This window comes from Triturus cristatus, chromosome 4_2 (assembly GCF_964204655.1).
Source record: "Triturus cristatus chromosome 4_2, aTriCri1.1, whole genome shotgun sequence".
NCBI lineage: Eukaryota > Metazoa > Chordata > Amphibia > Caudata > Salamandridae > Triturus > Triturus cristatus.
This window is the reverse complement of record NC_140586.1, coordinates 262581866-262604394: the sequence shown is the minus strand read 5'-3', so window position 1 is coordinate 262604394 and position 22529 is coordinate 262581866. Positions and strand designations below refer to the sequence as shown.

At 49.0% G+C, this 22529-nt stretch overlaps 1 protein-coding gene across 2 annotated transcripts in view; it reads left to right on the top strand.

The window, feature by feature from the left end:
* Window positions 1–526: 526 nt before the first annotated feature.
* Window positions 527–22529, top strand: part of KIF14 (kinesin family member 14) — a 624724-nt gene continuing 602721 nt past the window's right edge. The window contains exons 1-3 of one of the 2 annotated variants that reach the window (XM_085601462.1): window positions 629–660; window positions 7875–8021; window positions 17481–18750. In XM_085601462.1, coding sequence (XP_085457588.1) covers window positions 17645–18750 — 1106 coding nt within the window. In that variant the 5' untranslated portion in view covers window positions 629–660; window positions 7875–8021; window positions 17481–17644. Of the gene's footprint in view, window positions 661–7874; window positions 8022–17480; window positions 18751–22529 lie in introns of both variants that reach the window. The other variant, XM_085601461.1, reaches the window with a different exon arrangement.

Sequence of the window (22529 nt, the reverse complement as noted above, 5' to 3'; positions counted from 1 at the left end):
CTAAATACTTCGCTGGACTTGAATAGGGTCACCCTGTGTGTAGAGCTACACCATTCTCTAAAAGTGTCCTTATCTATTGACGTTAATGGGATCAGTCTCCAAAGCTGCTGCCTTCACCTGAACATCAATGTGTAAGGTCAGTAGACAGCCATGGACTTTCTTATGCGGAACCCCTAATGGCACTGTCTACAACATTCTACAGATACTTCTACGAAAATTAAAGTAATGTTAATGGGTATTGGTTAGCACGTTAAATATGTATTAAAATGTGTTCGAGTACAACTAAAATAAATAAAGTTGAGTACATTTAGAAAAAAAAAAGCTAGTTTTCCCTAAGGAAAGTAAGAGAAAGACAAGCCCTACAATGAAACAAGCGACTATTTACATTAGCTAAATACAGCAGACTACAGAAAGCCATATATTTTCGCCCCTTTTCTCTGTCTACAGGCTGAGCCTGGGCGTCAAAGGGAGGAAGAAAACTGAAACTTCACAGAAAAGTAGGCGTGGTGTGGCCTCACTTCGAGGCTTGGAATGCAAACTCCAGTAGGCCTGCCGAGTCAACAAAGATTTGGCTTCCGGGATTTTCGTCAGTGCTGTTTCCAGCGAATGAGCGGACGCGCCTTGATTCGAAAACGAGGAGCGGCTAGTTACTGAATGGAGGTGAGTCCGAACTTGAGGTTACCAGAAAAGTGGTTCCCCATAAAAGCGGTGTGTGTATAGGACTCTACGACCCGGTCCTGACAGTGTGAGCTTTCGTAACAACTCTGTCACACATAGTCGCGGTGAAAGGGTTCGGAGCACAATTGTGTTACCCACTCTGATATCCTTCATACAATCCCTGCTCGGCATAAGACATCTGCTTCCCAAACAACATTGCCCGGTGTGGAATGCCTCTGGGATGCCTCTTTCCAAATCTCATGTTTACTTTACATGAAAGCCAATACCTGGAAATATAGTTAGGACTATTGGAATTAGGCGGGAGGAGAATTCCAAATTATGCACCTGGGATGACTAAATTGTGCTGCAACAAAAGTCAAATTATTTGGCATATTTCGTACTTAATTATTTTGCAATATTTTTCACATGGTAACACTTTCTGGGCAAAGATTACACCTCATTAGTACCAGTTTAACATCCAAATAGAGCAATAATCAACCAATTATTCAGTCAGTAGATTTGTAGAGCTCTACCTGTCACCCGTGAGTGTATCCAGGTGCAGGCAGGGTCCAGTTGATTAGCCGAATAGCCAGGTCTTAAGGGACTTGGAAGAGATGGGAAGGTCTGTGGATGATCGAGCAGATCTTAAAAGTAACTGAAAGAAGACTAGTCAACCATTGTGAATAGTCTTCCACTTTGTGTGATCAATTGTTGATTCATTTTGAATAACCTTTTATCCTTATGAGCTAGAAATAATCTTTTTTCCAACATCTGCCGATTATGCCATTTATGATGGATTAGACAAATGTGTCTAATCAATAATTGTATTGAAAATGTAGTCGTAGAATAGCATATAATAGCATATTTTCAGGGGCCCTGACCATAGTGTCTATATGAAATGTATCTTGGTGACCACTTAAGTCACACAAGGCACCTGGCTTTTAAGGAGACATCGCTTTGTATTGCGACCGTTTCAGTCATGTGTTGGAAAAGGTGAAACCATACAGGTCAGATTGCAGTCGTTGATTACTTTATAATACAGGGAAGAAATCACACATGGACACTTGACAGCTATTTATAAAGCCAGCGACAGGCAGGTGATGATGGTAATGACATTTGTACGGTACACTTGTGTTTTTTATTCTGTGTTTTCGAACATTGTGGTGAGGCTGAATTTTGCTGAGAATCACAAAATGTACCTGCCTATACAGTGAGGGTGGGAGCCCAATGTGGCACTAGAGTCTTCCAGTTACTATTGGTGTTAGGCAGAGTGTAGGGGGAAAAAGCCTGGAAAGTAAATAGCAGTCTTGAAGCCCTGCAAGCATTGAGGGATGTGTGCTTCTGGAAATTAAAATATTTCCTGTGGAATCCCACAAATTAGGGGTGGGGTGCGGTAGGAAAAGCTATGTGGATTAGACACAATGACACTAAATGGTTCGTAAGCACATCTCTATTTTATTTTTTGCCAACTTTTCCTCCAAAGATCTTGACAGCAAGTAAAAATACAGTGATATATATTTTTCTACTTTATATTATTCGTCACAAAGAGTCTAATTATAAGATGTCCAAGGCGGTTAAGGGTATTCGATGAAGAGGGCCGGAGGGCCATAACTTTCTTGTTGAGTGTGGGTTGAGGAGGGTCAAAGCCCTACTATATTTTCTAAATTCCTGATGCTGTAAATGGGATGAATTCTGTGTAAATGTGCATTATGTGGATATCCTAAGTAGCTGGCAAAGGTCCATACCTACGTTGAACGCCCCTTTCATAGTTGATTTTTGCAAGGTGACAAGGAATGTATTTGTCCAATTATTTTTCCGGCCCTGCTGTGAGTTTGGGCAAAAGAGCTAGTTTGTTATTGTTTGACACTTTTGATCCTGGAATTAGCCTAGAGGATACTACTTGTGATTCCATCCACTGACACATTGCATTTCTGAATCATTGAACCAAAGCACATCCGAAGCATGCTCAGATCTTTACATTGGTTCCCTGTGGCTAGTTCTAACACCATCAAAGCAGTGTGCATCGAACACCGAGCCATTCACAGCACTGGACCACCCTTCAACATGAATTCCGTACCTACCTCCTAACTAGCACTATATATCTAAGTTGAAAGAGTTCTTGGCCATGAAGTTGTGTACTGATGGTGGCACTTTTCCCGACCAGATGCCTAAGCCCTCCAAACTCACTTTCTGTAGCAATAAGAATAATCAACAGCTTCAAAGCACGCAAGAAAAAGAGACCAATGATATCCTTGGCGGAGATAGAATGCAGGCTGATGGTTATTAAGGAAAACCATGGCCCTGGTCCCAACCCCTCAATCAATCAATCAATCAAAGGCATTTATAAAGCGCACTACTCACCCGGAGGGTCTCAAGGCGCTAGGGGGGGGGGGGGTCCGCTACTGCTCGAACAACCAGGTCTTGAGCTTCTTCCTGAAGGAGAGGTGGTCTTGGGTCAGGCGTAGTTCGGTGGGGAGGGCGTTCCAAGTCTTGGCGGCCAGGTGGGAGAAGGATCTACCTCCTGTTGTCGCTCTGTGGATGCGGGGGACGGCTGCGAGGGCGAGACTGGTCGAGCGGAGGTGGCGTTTGGGAGCGTAGAAGTTGAGGCGGCTGTTGAGGTAGGTCGGGCCTTGGTTGTGTAGGGCTTTGTGTGCGTGGGTGAGGAGCCGGAAGGTGATTCTTTTGTTGATCGGGAGCCAGTGCAGGTCTCTCAGGTGTCTGGAGATGTGAGTTCGTCTGGGGACGTCGAGGATGAGTCTCGCCGAGGCGTTCTGGATCCGCTGGAGTCTCTTCTGGAGCTTGGCGGTGGTACCGGCGTAGAGGGCGTTGCCGTAGTCCAGTCGACTGGTGACGAGGGCCTGGGTGACTGTTTTCCTGGTCTCGGTGGGGATCCACCGGAAGATCTTACGTAGCATGCGCAGGATGTTGAAACAGGACGAGGAGACGGCGTTGACTTGTCTGGTCATGGAGAGGGAGGAGTCCAGGATGAAGCCCAGGTTGCGTGCGTGGTCTGTCGGTTTGGGTGCGTTGCCCAGGGCAGGGGGCCACCAGGAGTCGTCCCAGGCGGAGGGTGAGGAGCCCAGGATGAGGACTTCCGTCTTGTCTGTGTTCAGTTTCAGGCGGCTGGTCGTCATCCACTCGGCCACGTTTTTCATCCCTTCGTGTAGGTTGGCTCTGGCGGTGGCGGGGTCGTTGGTCAGGGAGAGGATCAGCTGGGTGTCATCGGCGTAGGAGATGATGTTCAGGTTGTGTTGGCGTGCGATGGCCGCAAGGGGGCTCATGTAGACATTGAAGAGGGTGGGGCTGAGCGAGGAGCCCTGAGGGACGCCGCAGGTGACTTCCGTGGCTTCTGATCTGAACGGGGGCAGGCGGACTCTCTGTGTCCTTCCGGTGAGGAAGGAGATGATCCATTCCAGTGCCTTCTCCTTGATCCCGACGTTGCTGAGGCGCTGCACTAGGGTGCGGTGGCAGACAGTGTCGAATGCCGCGGAGAGGTCCAGGAGGATGAGGGCCGCTGTTTCTCCGTTGTCCAGCAGGGTTCGGATGTTGTCTGTGGCAGCGATGAGGGCGGTCTCGGTGCTGTGGTTGGCCCGGAAGCCTGACTGGGAAGGGTCGAGGGAACCAGTCGTCTCGAGGAAGGCTGCCAGTTGCTTGTTGATGGTCTTCTCGATGACTTTGGCTGGAAACGGGAGGAGCGAGATGGGGCGGTAGTTCTTGAGTTCGGTGGGGTCCGCCGTTGGTTTCTTTAGTAGAGCGCTGAGTTCGGCGTGCTTCCAGCTCTCAGGGAAGGTGGCGGTGTTGAGGGAGGTGTTGATGATGTCCCGCAGGTGGGGTGCGATGACAGCGTCGGCCTTGTTGAAGATGTGGTGAGGGCAGGGGTCGGTTGGGGAACCGGAGTGGATGGAGTTCATCGTGCTGATGGTGTCTTCGAGGTTGATCGGTGTCCAGGCGTTGAGGGTGGTGGTGGGGGGCGTTGGTTTGGTCGTGGGGAGCGTTGGTTGTGTTCTGAAGCTGTTGTGTATGTCAGCGATCTTGTTGTGGAAGTAGGAGGCGAGGGAGTTGCAGAGGTCTTGCGATGGGGTGATGTCGTTGGTTCCGGCGTTGGGGTTGGAGAGCTCTCTGACGATGTTGAAGAGTTCCTTGCTGTTGTGTGCGTTGTTGTCCAACCGGTCCTTGAATGCTGTTTTCTTGGTGGCGTGGATCAGTTGATGGTGCCTTCGGGTGGCGAGCTTGAGGGTAGTCATGTTGTCCGGCGTTGGGTCTCTTCTCCATGCTTTCTCGAGGGCTCGGCAGTTCTTCTTGGAGCTCTTGAGTTCGTCGGTGAACCAAGGGGCCTTCTTGCTTCCGGGTCTGCTGGGTGGGGTCCTCAGAGGGGCGAGCTCGTCCGCGCAGGTGGAGATCCATTTCGTGAGGTTGTCGGCGGCTTGGCTGGGGTTCGGTGAGCTGGCGGGAGGGTGCTGGCTCAGGGATGTGGTGAGTTGTTCGGCTGTGATCTTGTTCCAGCTTCTTCGTGCGGCCTGTTGCTGGTGGTGGTGGTGGACCGTGGTTCTTTTGAAGGTGAAGTGGATGCAGCTGTGGTCCGTCCAGTGGAGTCCAGTGGCGTGGCTGAAGGAGATGTCTTTGCTGGACGAGAAGATGGCGTCGAGTGTGTGTCCGGCGAGGTGGGTGGGGGTGGTCACCAGCTGCTTGAGTCCGAGGGTGGCGAGGTTGTCAAGCAGGGTGGTGGTGTTGCGGTCGTTGTTGTTCTCCAGGTGGAAGTTGATGTCCCCGAGGAGGATGTAGTCGGCCGAGGGGAGGGCGTGCGGGCTGATGAAGTCGGCGATGTCTTCGCTGAATTGAGTGCGTGGTCCCGGGGGTCGGTAGATCAGGGTGCCTCTGAGGGTGGTCTTGGGGTCGGTGTGGATCTGGAAGTGCAGGTGTTCGGCGGATGTCAGGGTGTTGTCGGCGTTGGTCGAGATACGGATGGTGTCTCTGTGGATGATGGCGATGCCTCCTCCAGTCTGGTTGTCGCGGTCTCTCCGGATGATCTTGTAGCCCTCTGGGACGGCGATGGCGATGTCGGGTGCTGAGGAGTCGTTCATCCAGGTTTCCGTGAGGAAGGCAACGTCAGGAGCTGTGGTGTCGAGGAGGTTCCAGAGTTGAACGGCGTGTCTGTGGACGGAGCGGGTGTTGAGCAGGATGCACTTGAGGTGGTTGCTGCTGGTGTTCGGCTTGGCGGGTGCTGGTGCGGGGCAGGTCCGGATGCAGGTGAACTTGCAGGTGAGGCAGCTGAAGGGTCCGTGGGTGCGTCTCGGGGTGGCTTGGTAGCACCCGGGGGTTCGGCCGGTGTTGAGTGCGTTGAGGGTGGCGGCATCGTAAGTCCGGCGGGTGGGCTGGGGTCTGCGGGGGCCAGGGGTCCTGGCACTGGGCGCGGTCCAGGCGCGGACGGGCGCAGACGGGCTTACCTTTGGCGCACCTTCGGCGCTCATTCGGTGCTCCCGCTGCGCGCGTCCGCTGCGCGGTCGCTCTGGGGGCGTCATAAGAGGGGAGCCGGGAGGGAGGGTCTGCGGGGAGGCGGGGAGCGCGGGAACCAATCGGCGGGCGGGGGGGCGGGGTCTCGTGGGCAGCGGCGGGAACTAGGGGGCTCGGTGGCGGCGCCTGGCGGCCCTGTGGCGGCTGGGGCGGCGCTCGGCGACCCTGTGGTGGCTCAGGCGGCAGGCGGCAGCAGGAGGTCCAGCAGGTAAGGAGCAGGCGGGAGGTGTGGGAGCGACCAGGCCGAGGGCACAGTGGTCACACCTGGGACGGGGGAGAGGGTCCCCTTAAGAGGGGAGCCGGGAGGGAGGGTCTGCGGGGAGGCGGGGAGCGCGGGAACCAATCGGTGGGCGGGGGGGCGGGTTCTCGTGGGCAGCGGCGGGAACCAGGGGGCTCGGTGGCGGCGCTAGGCGGCTGGGGCAGCGCTCGGCGGCCCTGTGGTGGCTCAGGCGGCAGGCGGCAGCAGGAGGTCCAGCAGGTAAGGAGCAGGCGGGAGGACCCCTCTACTCTTAGACAGCTATCCCTCCTGTAGGAGGAATATATGGCCTTGGCACAAGAGGGCACTAAAAACCAAATGCTGCCTTCCCAACACCGCCTCTAAGAAGTTAAAGACTAAGCAGGTAAACTTGCTTGGTTGGGTAGGAGAGACACAGAGGTGAAATGGGTACCCCAGATCAGAGTCCCTGAGGGGGGATTGTGCGAAGTTGGATGAGGCTATACCCGAATCCTTCGCTCGCTATTACAAACACTTTTATAGGGCTAGGCCGCTACAGACCCAGCCCTACATTTATCATTACCTGGAGTCGATAACCGTTCCAGTATTGGATGCAAAGGCGAGAGTGAGGATCAACGCTGAGATTTACTTGGTAGACGTCCAAGCTTCTACAACTGAACTTAAAGCCAATAAGACCCTGGGACCAAACAGGATTCCTGCGGAATTCTACAAACTGTCCTCTGGCCTACTGGGACCCCCATCGTCTTATTATGTTTCTCGAGGCAGACACACAGGGTACTCACCCTCCTGATTTGAGGCCAGTGGTTAACCCGAAGGACGGCAGGCCCAAAGAGTGCTGTAGTTCATATCGCCCGATCTCTCTACTTAATATAGAAATTAAAATCTTGGCTACAATCCTGGGTTCTAGACTTGCAAGTCATAAGGCCCTTGATTCAATGAGATCAGTCCGGATTTATGCCCGGGAGTTCCACCCGTTATAATCTCTGTAGAGCCCATAACTGCGCTCGACTCCCCACGTTCTTCTTCCACTGGATCTTGAAAAGGCGTTTGATGGAGTACACTGGCTCTTCTTAGTACTCTGGTTAAATTTGGGTTTGTTCCCTGTTATAGGAGATTGGTTCTGTTATTTTACCAGGCTCCAGTGGCAGTAGTCCGGATCATTGGCGTAGTGTCCAATGAGCTTCCCATTGGTAGAGATATGAGACAGGGCTGCACCTTGACCCCCCTCCTCTTTGCCCTGACAATAGAGTCCCTTGCCTGTGCAGTCCGAGCCTATCCTGCAATCCATGGTTTACAGCTTTTGAGTGAAGCGGACGCAGAAGAGAAAATCTTACTTTATGGGCATGATGTTATTCTATACTTGTCTGACCCCTCCTTGTCTCTCCCAGCATCCTTTCAAATACTTGAGATATATTGACGCCTCTCCGGCTACTGTATTAACTGGGTTAAATCAGTTATTTTCCTCCCACAGAGTGGACTGGAGATGCCCGATGTTTGACATACACCACCTAGGGCTTCAAATTCTTGGTTATGTTGAGCAGCAAGTCTTCTTTGGCCCCCATTGAAAACAACGCCGCGGCCCGACACCAAAAGACACCTATGCACCCGGCTTCCCTGGGTGAGGTAACTCGTGCACTCCGGTGCTCTTGTGTGTGTTGGCTCTAGAACTACTTACCCTGTAAGTGACTTGCTTGTAGACTCTCCTGAAGTATCCTAAAACTTTAAAATTCCAACCGCGACTTGCTCCATTGAAGGTTATTGGGATCCGCGGCTGTGTTCTCACACTGCATGCGTCTCCCATGGGTCCTTTACTTACCTGCCTTGGGTGGATTAGTGAGGCCCCAGCGCTTCTGAAGGCTCTAGGCCTTCTCCCTTCTCAAGTCGTTCTTCTTATACCTCTTTTTTAGTATATTGTCTGGTACGCCCCTAGGGGCCCAGCCATATAAGTGCTTAATTTGTTGTGAAACGTTGATTTGTGCATATGTTCTTGACTTCTAATCTCATAAAGAGATAGTAGAGTGTGTCTAGAAATAAATACATATATATTATATATATATATACACCTGTGTGGTGTCCTTTCAAACACAAGCTGCTTTACATTCCTCAGAGACTTAGCCTGAAGGCTGTCCTCCATAGCTACCACTAGGATAGCTTTCTTTAAAAGGTTGTCTTAAACCTATCTACCATAAGAGTTGAATTGGACTGGTGCAAGGTGGCCAGCATATGCCAGGCCAACTTCGCACACTGTTTCTCTGTCTCTCTCTCTCTCTGTCTGTCTCTCTCCATCTCTCCATCTCTCTATCTCTCTCACTCTCTCACTCTCACTGACTGACTCTCTCACTCTCTCTCACTGACTGACTGACTCTCTTAATCCCTCTCACTGACTCAATCCCTCTCACTGACGGACTCTCTCAATCCCTCTCACTGACGGACTCTCTCAATCCCTCTCACTGACGGACTCTCTCAATCCCTCTCACTGACGGACTCTCTCACTGACTGACTCTCTCACTGACTGACTCTCTCACTGACTGACTCTCTCACTGACTGACTCTCTCACTGACTGACTCTCTCACTGACTGACTCTCTCACTGACTGACTCTCTCACTGACTGACTCTCTCACTGACTGACTCTCTCACTGACTGACTCTCTCACTGACTGACTCTCTCACTGACTGACTCTCTCACTCTCACTGACTGACTCTCTCATTCTCTCACTCTCACTGACTGACTCTCTCATTCTCTCTCTTTCACTGACTGACTCTCTCATTCTCTCTCTTTCACTGACTGACTCTCTCATTCTCTCTCTTTCACTGACTGACTCTCTCATTCTCTCTCTTTCACTGACTGACTCTCTCATTCTCTCTTTCATTGACTGACTCTCTCATTCTCGCTCTTTCACTGACTGACTGATTCTCTCATAATCCCTCTCACTGACTGACTGATTCTCTCAATCCCTCTCACTGACTGACTCGCTCACACTGACTCGCTCACACTGACTCGCTCACACTGACTCGCTCACACTGACTCGCTCACACTGACTCGCTCACACTGACTCGCTCACACTGACTCGCTCACACTGACTCGCTCACACTGACTCGCTCACACTGACTCTCACTGACTGACTCTCTCATTGACTGACTCTCTCACTGACTGACTCTCATTCTCTCTCTTTCACTGACTGACTCTCTCATTCTCTCTCTTTCACTGACTGACTCTCTCATTCTCTCTCTTTCACTGACTGACTCTCTCATTCTCTCTCTTTCACTGACTGACTCTCTCATTCTCTCTCTTTCACTGACTTACTCTCTCATTCTCTCTCTTTCACTGACTGACTCTCTCATTCTCTCTCTTTCACTGACTGACTGATTCTCTCATAATCCCTCTCACTGACTGACTGATTCTCTCAATCCCTCTCACTGACTGACTCTCTCAATCCCTCTCACTGACTGACTCTCTCAATCCCTCTCACTGACTGACTCGCTCACACTGACTCGCTCACACTGACTCGCTCACACTGACTCGCTCACACTGACTCGCTCACACTGACTCGCTCACACTGACTCGCTCACACTGACTCGCTCACACTGACTCGCTCACACTGACTCGCTCACACTGACTCTCACTGGCTGACTCTCCCACTGGCTGACTCTCTCACTCTCACTGACTGACTGACTCTCAATCCCTCTCACTGACTGACTCTCTCACTGACTGACTGACTCTCTCTCACTGACTGACTGACTCTCTCTCACTGACTGACTGACTCTCTCTCACTGACTGACTGACTCTCTCTCACTGACTGACTCTCTCTCACTGACTGACTCTCTCTCACTGACTGACTCTCTCTCACTGACTGACTCTCTCTCACTGACTGACTCTCTCTCACTGACTGACTCTCTCACTCTCACTGACTGACTCTCTCATTCTCTCTCTTTCACTGACTGACTGATTCTCTCATAATCCCTCTCACTGACTGACTGATTCTCTCAATCCCTTTCACTGACTGACTCTCTCAATCCCTCTCACTGACTGACTCGCTCACACTGACTCGCTCACACTGACTCGCTCACACTGACTCGCTCACACTGACTCGCTCACACTGACTCGCTCACACTGACTCGCTCACACTGACTCGCTCACACTGACTCTCACTGACTGACTCTCCCACTGACTGACTCTGACTGACTCTCTCTCACTGACTGACTCTCTCTCACTGACTGACTCTCTCTCACTGACTGACTCTCTCTCACTGACTGACTCTTTCTCACTGACTGACTCTCTCTCACTGACTGACTCTCTCTCACTGACTGACTCTCTCTCTCTGACTGACTCTCTCTCTCTCACTGACTGACTCTCTCTCACTGACTGACTCTCTCTCACTGACTGACTCTCTCTCACTGACTGACTCTCTCTCACTGACTGACTCTCTCTCACACTGACTCTCTCACACTGACTCTCTCTCACTGACTCTCTCTCACTGACTCTCTCTCACTGACTCTCTCTCTCACTGACTCTCTCTCTCACTGACTCTCTCTCTCACTGACTCTCTCTCTCACTGACTCTCTCTCTCACTGACTCTCTCTCTCACTGACTCTCTCTCTCACTGACTCTCTCTCTCTCACTGACTCTCTCTCTCTCACTGACTCTCTCTCTCTCACTGACTCTCTCTCTCACTGACTCTCTCTCTCACTGACTCTCTCTCTCACTGACTCTCTCTCTCACTGACTCTCTCTCTCACTGACTCTCTCTCTCACTGACTCTCTCTCTCACTGACTCTCTCTCTCACTGACTCTCTCTCTCACTGACTCTCTCTCTCACTGACTCTCTCTCTCACTGACTCTCTCTCTCACTGACTCTCTGTGACTGACTCTCTCTCACTGACTCTCTCTCACTGACTGACTCTCTCTCACTGACTGACTCTCTCTCACTGACTGACTCTCTCTCACTGACTGACTCTCTCTCACTGACTGACTCTCTCTCACTGACTGACTCTCTCTCACTGACTGACTCTCTCTCACTGACTCTCTCTCACTGACTAACTCACTCTCTCAATCTCTCTCTCACTGACTGACTGACTCTCTCACTGACTGACTGACTGGCTCTCTCACTGACTGACTGACTGGCTCTCTCACTGACTGACTGGCTCTCTCACTGACTGACTGGCTCTCTCACTGACTGACTGGCTCTCTCACTGACTGACTGGCTCTCTCTCTCACTGACTGACTGGCTGACTCTCTCACTCACTGACTGACTGACTCTCTCACTGACTGACTGACTGGCTCTCTCACTGACTGACTGGCTCTCTCTCTCACTGACTGACTGGCTCTCTCTCTCACTGACTGACTGGCTCTCTCTCTCACTGACTGACTGACTCTCTCTCTCACTGACTGACTGACTCTCTCTCTCACTGACTGACTGACTCTCTCTCTCACTGACTGACTGACTCTCTCTCTCACTGACTGACTGACTCTCTCTCTCACTGACTGACTGACTCTCTCTCTCACTGACTGACTGACTCTCTCTCTCACTGACTGACTGACTCTCTCACTGACTGACTGACTCTCTCTCTCACTGACTGACTGACTCTCTCTCTCACTGACTGACTGACTCTCTCTCTCACTGACTGACTGACTCTCTCTCTCACTGACTGACTGACTGACTCTCTCACTGACTGACTGACTCTCTCACTGACTGACTGACTCTCTCACTGACTGACTGACTCTCTCACTGACTGACTGACTCTCTCACTGACTGACTGACTCTCTCACTGACTGACTGACTCTCTCACTGACTGACTGACTCTCTCACTGACTGACTGACTCTCTCACTGACTGACTGACTCTCTCACTGACTGACTGACTCTCACTAACTGACTCTCTCTCTCTCACTGACTGACTCGCTCTCACTGACTGACTCGCTCTCTCTCACTGACTGACTGACTCTCTCACTGACTGACTGACTCACTCTCTCACTGACTGACTCACTCTCTCTCACTGACTGACTCTCTCTCTCTCACTGACTGACTCTCTCTCTCTCACTGACTGACTCTCTCTCTCTCACTGACTGACTCTCTCTCTCTCTCACTGACTGACTCTCTCTCTCTCACTGACTGACTCTCTCTCTCTCACTGACTGACTCTCTCTCTCTCACTGACTGACTCTCTCTCTCACTGACTGACTCTCTCTCTCTCTCACTGACTGACTCTCTCTCTCTCTCTCTCTCACTGACTGACTCTCTCTCTCTCTCTCTCTCTCACTGACTGACTCTCTCTCTCTCTCTCTCTCACTGACTGACTCTCTCTCTCTCACTGACTGACTCTCTCTCTCTCTCACTGACTGACTCTCTCTCTCTCTCACTGACTGACTCTCTCTCTCTCTCACTGACTGACTCTCTCTCTCTCTCACTGACTGACTCTCTCTCTCTCTCACTGACTGACTCTCTCTCTCTCTCTCTCTCTCACTGACTGACTCTCTCTCTCACTGACTGAGTGACTCTCTCACTCTCTCACTGACTGACTCTCTCACTGACTGACTCTCTCACTGACTGACTCTCTCACTGACTGACTCTCTCACTGACTGACTCTCTCATTCTCTCTCTTTCACTGACTGACTGATTCTCTCATAATCCCTCTCACTGACTGACTGATTCTCCCATAATCCCTCTCACTGACTGACTGATTCTCTCAATCCCTCTCACTGACTGACTGATTCTCTCAATCCCTCTCACTGAATGACTCTCTCACTGAATGACTCTCTCACTGAATGACTCTCTCACTGAATGACTCTCTCACTGAATGACTCTCTCACTGAATGACTCTCTCACTGAATGACTCTCTCACTGAATGACTCTCTCACTGAATGACTCTCTCACTGAATGACTCTCTCACTGAATGACTCTCTCACTGAATGACTCTCACTGAATGACTCTCTCACTGACTGACTAATCGCCTCACTCTGTGACTGCCTCACTCTGTGACTGCCTCACTCTGTGACTGCCTCACTCTGTGACTGCCTCACTCTGTGACTGCCTCACTCTGTGACTGCCTCACTCTGTGACTGCCTCACTCTGTGACTCTCTCTCACTGACTGACTCTCTCTCACTGACTGACTCTCTCTCACTGACTGACTCTCTCTCACTGACTGACTCTCTCTCACTGACTGCCTCTCTCTCACTGACTGCCTCTCTCTCACTGACTGCCTCTCTCTCACTGACTGCCTCTCTCTCACTGACTGCCTCTCTCTCACTGACTGCCTCTCTCTCACTGACTGCCTCTCTCTCACTGACTGCCTCTCTCTCACTGACTGACTCTCTCTCACTGACTGACTCTCTCTCACTGACTGACTCTCTCTCACTGACTGACTCTCTCTCACTGACTGACTCTCTCTCACTGACTGACTCTCTCTCACTGACTGACTCTCTCTCACTGACTGACTCTCTCTCACTGACTGACTCTCTCTCACTGACTGACTCTCTCTCACTGACTGACTCTCTCTCACTGACTGACTCTCTCTCTCTCACTGACTGACTCTCTCTCTCTCACTGACTGACTCTCTCTCTCTCACTGACTGACTCTCTCTCTCTCACTGACTGACTCTCTCTCTCTCACTGACTGACTCTCTCTCTCTCACTGACTGACTGACTCTCTCTCTCTCTCTCTCACTGACTGACTGACTCTCTCTCTCTCTCTCTCACTGACTGACTGACTCTCTCTCTCTCTCTCTCACTGACTGACTCTCTCTCTCTCTCTCTCTCTCTCACTGACTGACTGACTCTCTCTCTCTCTCTCTCTCTCTCACTGACTGACTCTCTCTCTCTCTCACTGACTGACTCTCTCTCTCTCTCACTGACTGACTCTCTCTCTCTCTCACTGACTGACTCTCTCTCTCTCACTGACTGACTCTCAATCTCTCTCACTGACTGACTGTCTAACTCTCTCTCTCACTGACTAACTGACTTTCACTGACTGACTCTGGCTCTCTCACTGGCTAACTCTCTCTTACTGACTGACTCTCACTGACTGATTCTCTCTCTCTCACTGACTGACTCTCTCTCACTGACTGACTCTCACTGACTGACTGAGTAACTCTCTCTCTCACTGACTCACTCTCTCACTGACTGACTGGCTCTCACTCACTCTCTGTGACTGACTCTCTCACTGACTGACTTTCACTGACTGACTCTCTCTCTCATCTCTGACTGACTCTCTCTCTCATCTCTGACTGACTCTCTCTCTCATCTCTGACTGACTCTCAATCTCTCATCTCTGACTGACTCTCAATCTCTCTCACTGACTGACTCTCAATCTCTCTCACTGACTGACTCTCTGACTAACTCTCTCTGTGTCTGACTTTTTCTCTCACTGACTGACTCTCTCAGTCTCTCTCACTTACTGACTCTCAATCTCTCTCTCTCTCTGACTGACTCTCTCTCTGACTGACTCTCTCTCTCTGACTGACTCTCTCTCTGACTGACTCTCTCTCTCTGACTGACTCTCTCTCTCTGACTGACTCTCTCTCTCTGACTGACTCTCTCTCTGACTGACTCTCTCTCTGACTGACTCTCTCTCTGACTGACTCTCTCTCTGACTGACTCTCTCTCTGACTGACTCTCTCTCTCTGACTGACTCTCTCTCTGACTGACTCTCTCTCTCTCACTGACTCTCTCTCTCTCACTGACTGACTCTCTCTCACTGACTGACTCTCTCTCACTGACTGACTCTCTCTCACTGACTGACTCTCTCTCACTGACTGACTCTCTCTCACTGACTGACTCTCTCTCACTGACTGACTCTCTCTCACTGACTGACTCTCTCACTGACTGACTCTCTCACTGACTGACTCTCTCACTGACTGACTCTCTCACTGACTGACTCTCTCACTGACTGACTCTCTCACTGACTGACTCTCTCACTGACTGACTCTCTCACTGACTGACTCTCTCACTGACTGACTCTCTCTCACTGACTGACTCTCTCTCACTGACTGACTCTCTCTCACTGACTGACTCTCTCTCACTGACTGACTCTCTCTCACTGACTGACTCTCTCTCACTGACTGACTCTCTCTCACTGACTGACTCTCTCTCACTGACTGACTCTCTCTCACTGACTAACTCTCTCTCACTGACTGACTCTCTCTCACTGACTGACTCTCTCTCACTGACATACTCTCACTGACATACTCTCACTGACTGACTGAGTAACTCTCTCTCTCACTGACTGACTCACTGACTGACTCACTGACTGACTCACTGACTGACTCTCTCACTGACTGACTGACTCTCACTCACTCTCTGTGACTGACTCTCTCTCTGACTGACTCTCTCTCTGACTGACTCTCTCTGACTGACTCTCTCTCTGACTGACTCTCTCTCTGACTGACTCTCTCTCTGACTGACTCTCTCTCTGACTGCTCTGACTGACTCACTCTCTGACTGACTCACTCTCTGACTGACTCACTCTCTGACTGACTCACTCTCTGACTGACTCTCTCTCTCTCCCTGACCCTCTCTCTCAATCTCTCTCACTGACCCTCTCTCTCAATCTCTCTCACTGACTGACTCTCAATCTCTCTCACTGACTGACTCTCAATCTCTCTCACTGACTGACTGTCTAACTCTCTCTCTCACTGACTAACTGACTTTCACTGACTGACTCTGGCTCTCTCACTGGCTAACTCTCTCTTACTGACTGACTCTCACTGACTGATTCTCTCTCTCTCACTGACTCTTTTTCTCTCTCTCACTGACTCTCTCACTCTGTCTCACTGACTGACTGCCTCTCTCTCTCATTGACTGACTGCCTCTCTCTCTCATTGACTAACTCACTCTCTGACTGACTGACTCTCTCACTGACTGACTCTCTGACTGACTCTCACTGACTGACTCTCTCTCACTGACTGACTCTCTCTCACTGACTGACTCTCTCACTGACATACTCTCACTGACTGACTGAGTAACTCTCTCTCTCACTGACTGACTGACTCACTGACTGACTCACTGACTGACTCTCTCACTGACTGACTGACTCTCACTCACTCTCTGTGACTGACTCTCTCTCTGACTGACTCTCTCTCTGACTGACTGTCTCTCTGACTGACTGTCTCTCTGACTGACTCACTCTCTGACTGACTCACTCTCTGACTGACTCACTCTCTGACTCACTCTCTGACTGACTCACTCTCTGACTGACTCACTCTCTGACTGACTCACTCTCTGACTGACTCTCTCTCACTGACTCTCTCTCTCACTGACCCTCTCTCTCAATCTCTCTCACTGACCCTCTCTCTCAATCTCTCTCACTGACTGACACTCAATCTCTCTCACTGACTGACTGTCTAACTCTCTCTCTCACTGACTAACTGACTTTCACTGACTGACTCTGACTCTCTCACTGGCTAACTCTCTCTTACTGACTGACTCTCACTGACTGATTCTCTCTCTCTCACTGACTCTTTTTCTCTCTCTCACTGACTCTTTTTCTCTCTCTCACTGACTCTCTCACTCTGTCTCACTGACTGACTGCCTCTCTCTCTCATTGACTGACTGCCTCTCTCTCTCATTGACTAACTCACTCTCTCACTCTCACTGACTGACTGACTTTTTCTCTCCCTGATTTACTGACTCACTCTCTCACTGACTGACTGTTATTTATGCCCACCCCATAATAAAAAAACCCATAACAAGCAAACATTGGGACAGGCAGATAGAATATGCCAGCATTGAAAGGACAAACATATACTCAAGACATTATTTATTGTTAATACTTTTTTAATATGGTCGTTCAGTTGTACATAATGCTTTCTTGGGTATATATACGGTAACAAAAATGCTTCTGACACTTCTTTATTATAACTTTTCAGTATGCTGCAGACTTCTGTACAGCACAGCTTAATGACGTAGTCAAAGTCAATATCTCTGGCTAAATACTTATAAGGTCTCAAAGGTGAGACCTATTGGCTATGCCAATGCTTGTTGGTATAGGTTTGTGTTAATCAAATGCAAAGTAAACATTTTTGACCTAATTTTTGAACTTCAGTGCTAATTTTGCACTTATTGTAACAATACTTTTCTTTTTCTGCAGGACATTTCACAAGCAGCTGATTTCCTACCGTGTTCAGTCAGTAGGTTAGAATGAAGCCATGATCAAACGTCCAGTTTGCACATGTCAATGAGTGCTTTTTTTCCCACTTCCCTGCATTTGACTTGGTTGCTGTGTAATCTACGGCTGCTAGAAACTGCTCAAGCATGCACAGTATTTCTTCTTTCCGTGCTACCAGTCCCTACAATATCCACGGTAATAGCAGCCGGTTTGCAAGACACCCTAATCCAGATGGGCAAGAGGAGGCCAGAGAAGCCAAACTTGTGTTGGCTTTAAATAAAAGCAAAGAAATTAATAGGACGTATGTGATTTCTACCATGCCAGGTGTTGGAGAGGCCCCCGCCACACCAAAAAAAGAGGCTCGGTTAACTCTTCAGAGAAGAAAGACTACCAGCAAAGGAACTCCTGGAAATCGCAAGGAGCCAGATGAGAATGTTGAGCAAGGCTCTATAAAAACAGAAGTGCGACTGACACTACAACGACGAATACGTGCTGGTTCCCTAGAAAAGGTGCATGCAAACACAGCTAGTGAAACAGTTAGTGTTACAAGTGGAGGTTCTACAGATCATCTCCAATCAAGCGCAAGGTCTTTCCCAACAAACCTACTGGATCAATCTCTGTTACCTGCTCAGTCTAATCTTCACTCGGTGGTAGTGCCAAAGGTTCCTGAATTGAAAACCGATCCAAATCACAAAGAAGCGTTCTCTCATTTCAGTGGTTCAAATGGAAGTGTCGGATCTACTGCTTTGAAGTGTACTTTAGGCGGTGCTAATACAGCAATCCAATCCACAGTCCTTAAGTCTGAACCTTCCAATATGGGAAAAATTGATAAAAGGCCATCTGGATTAAAAAGAAGTGAATGTGATCAATTTCCTAAGATGTCAAAGGTAGCTGCTAAAACACCAGATCGGAAATACGGAAGTTTGGATATAACAAGAACTCCCAAACCAATAGAGAGAGTTGGTTCTATTCCAAAATGTGTCACAACTCTACATAATAGGAATTCATCGTCCTCTACAACACCTAGAAGCCGACTTGACTTTCTGCAAGCTGCACCAGCAAAGAGAATGAGCCCTTTTAATACTTTCCTAGGTAACAGACCTAAAGGAACCCAAGACCATACCACTGCAGCATGTCCTCGTCCATTGAAAGGGGAGATTGCAGCTCAGATGATGCACACAGAGGAAGATGTCCTACAAGTGGAAAATAGCACAGTGACAGTAGCTGTGCGAGTTCGCCCATTTAATAACCGGTAAGCAGAGGACTACTTTTTCAGTTTTATTCTAACATTTCATAAAACATGTAGGTAGTTTATTAGCGACTGATATGAATGGAGCATGCTGATTTGCTTAAAGATTTTGTGGAATGCAGAAGTCTAGATGTGCACCTTTATATGTCATAAGTCTGGTAGTGTAGCATTGATGCCATGGCTCCAGTTTTATGTGTCAGCATATCATGCATAGAAAAGTATAGGTGTCAACCAAACAAGTAAATGGCCAATGTTTATTTCTATTCTCAGAGGGTACTGGACCAGTTGTGCATACATGTAATCTTGCTTTCTTTTTATCAAGGCAACAGAAGGTAGAAGATAACTTGACCCAATATGTTGTTGCAGTTTATGATTAAAATGACAGAGTATAAAATTAATAAACCCTCCCTAAAAATACCAGAGTGAAGATGAATGCCATAGTACTATTCTCTAGTCAAATAGAAACTTAGCATGTGTGCCAACTATATTTGTTTGTCTGAGGAGCGTCTAGAAGTAATTATCAACATGCACATTTGTCCCACTTTCCAAAACACGGCCATTTTTTTCTGTTGCCCAGAAGTGCTCAAATGTCACTCCTTCATGCTTATCGGTTGCTTGGCTACAATTGTAAACATTTATGACAGACACATACTATGAAACCGTTCTGTGCACAATAGGCTGAGTGCTGGGAGATGTTGCAGTTACGTCAGCCACTTCTCTCACCCATTCAAAAAGTGGATTCAATTGAGCTGTGTGTGGTAACCTCTGGCAACAATCCCTTATAACACTCACAACAGACAATAGGTACCTGTGCACTCTAGATTGGACTTTCAATATGAGGTCTCCCAAAATTGTACTGTCGGGCATGCGCAGTAATGGCGAATCACCCCCCCCCCCCCCCCCCCCAGCAAATATTTTATTTTTAGGTTGAGAATATCTGAGCTGGGCACAAAGTCTTTTAACCTTGGATCGGTGTTGTGCTTGTGTTAGAAATGGGGGTCTCTAGTTGGCAGAGGTAGGTACCTTTTTTCAAATAGGGACCCTTCTTCCTAGTCCGGATAAGGGAGTTACACTCCTAAAATAACCACTGCTCACCCCCTTTGTAGCTTGGCACGAGCAGTCAGGCTTACCTTAGAGGCAGTGTGTAAAGCATTTGCACATAACCAACAGTAATACAGTGTAAGCACTACACCAGTTTAGAAAAATATCCAATATTTTTATATAATTAGGACAAGACCAACAAGCATTGGCATAGCCAATAGGTCTCGCTTTTGGGACCTTATAAGTATTTAGTTATGCAGCACAATATCCTTGGTGCAAAAACAGCAACTTTTGCATGGCTAAACACTTATAAGGTCCCAAAAGCGAGACCTATTGGCTATGCCAATGCTTGTTTATTGGGTGCCGTCACTCGTGAGAAAGTGATGCTTCATTTGCTACTGTAAGAGTGCAAAGCTTGCTTTGCTGCTGCCTGATTTGTATGTGACCTGAGACGAAGAAACCTTGCACTACTGCTACCCTAGCTGAACATGTCCTCTGAAGGGGGGAGTTTCCATTGCTTTTGCCCCATCATATCCAAAAACAAAGAATATATGGAAGCCCTTGCATAAACTGCTCTATGATCCAAGGGCTGTTTTACAATGTTTGATGTTAGATGACATTACAGTGTGAACAGTTGTCAGAGAATGGAGCGTGTGATAAAAACGCCAAGAGGTGTCAGGAGGTGGGGCATGTGATGTCACTGCAGTGTGCTGTTAGTAGGTAGGATCTGTGATGTCATAATAGAATGATGTGCGATCAGTCGGTGGGGCTTGTGATGTCACTGCAGTGTGCTGTGTGATCAGGGGTTCAGGCAGGACTGTAACGTCACAAGCTGGGCCATAGCTTTGTCTGCAGCTCTCGGACCCCAACACGAGCTTGATTATGAACAGAGCCACTGGAATTATGAGATTCTGCAGCTGCCGCATTTTTCGCCTAGCTATGGATCTGCTGCATTTGTCACATAATCCTCATATCCGCATCATTTGCAGATTTTAACCAAATAAAATTGTTTCTAGCTCAAATGGATCAAAAGTTAGTAAAAATGCACGACATTTGTCGCGCAGTGAAAGGTCCTGAACTAAGGTTCACTGGTTACTTTCAGAACTTATTTTTGTATTTGAATTTGAATATGAAAGTGGTACTAATAAGCTGAAAACTTTGCTAAAACAGTGCTTACAAGGGTAAAAAATAAAAAATTATGAAGTAATCCTCTCACATAATGTTCCGAATTACGCTGCATAATTTGCCTTTTCTTGCCTCGTAATTTAGTCAGCATAATGAATTCCTCTCATGTCGCATTATTTCAGTGACCCTGATTATGACTCTGCTTAAATTGTTGTGGTGCGGTTTGTACATGACGTCACATCTGTTAAGCTTTTCACTACAGCTCAGCAGAACGCCACACTTCACACTAAAAACAACCACTCACGCTGCTGTCTGAGGTGTAATTGAGCTGATTCCAGCCCCACCGGCCTCTGAAGCTGACCGGTGGGTGAATAGCGAATTCTCTGAGCCACTCCATGCATTTGAGGATTGCCGTTTCTTTTAAATCCCACTTTCCACCACCCCTGCCTGCGCCCTTCTACCGGCCTTGCAAAGCTGTCTGTCTGCTGGTTGCAGGCTCGGGCATTAGAAAGCTACCTACATATATGCAGAAATGGCAGCATTAACAGGACACACTGTTTAACAGCCCCATTGGCAGCGGCTCACAGATGCCCACCTATGGATTGATACCAACAAAGCTGAGGAATGCACAAGAGAACGCTAGGTGGCACTGTACAGACACTGAGATATCGGTTCAAGGCTCGGAAAAGCAGAACACAACACCACCAGTGGTCTCTCTGGCGACGTCACACTATATAAATATATATTTTATATATATATACCCACAGCAAGAGGCAGCTCTGCTGTACTTACAAACTCCAGGCTGACTGCACTGTTCAGCTGCGGCACCGGATGGCGATAGAGAGACGTCAAGAGCTCGCCCAAGTCACTGAGCTGAAAATAAGCGCAAGAAATGACTGTCACTGAGAGTCACGGAGGAGAGTGTGCGTGGCACGAGGAGTGAGGGCACGAGACAGAGAGGGAGAACCCACGAATTCCTGAACAATGTGGAAAAAAGAACAAAAACACGTGTCACAACAGAGATTGTCTGAAAAAGAGAAGTGGCGCAAGGAATAAAAAACATAGAAAACAAGACAAGCCCGGCAGAGCGTGGCGCGCGCGCTTGGCGGGGGCGGGGGAGCGCATTCCAGGCGGGGGAGCGGACCCTTTAAAGTATGATGCCGAGGGCGCCAGTGGGCTGAAGCGCTTCCCCAAACGGATTGCATGGCGGCACGATGCAGTTGATTGTGCGCGTGCTCGCCATGCAATCCACTTTTGGGAGCACTTTGAAATGCCCCTTTACTAGAGTCTCGCATTGCGATTGCGTAAACGCAATAGCTAGGCGAGACCTAAAAACGATACAAATCCACAATATAGTATTCAGAAATCTTCAGTTACCAAAATAACCTTGAAAAACAGTTCCTTGAAGTCGATGGCTTCGTCTGGGTGAAGTCGATAGCTCCGTCTGGGGCTATCGTGGCGTCTGTGAGACCAGGGTCGCGGTGCGAAGTGATGCGGTGCTCGTTGCGGTGCTGGCAGATCACGGTGCAAGCAGCAGCGTCATCGTTGCTGAAGCGCTGTCGTCGGCTGACGAACTTGAGTCCGTGTCGTCGGTAGGCCAAGCCTGTGGTGCGGGA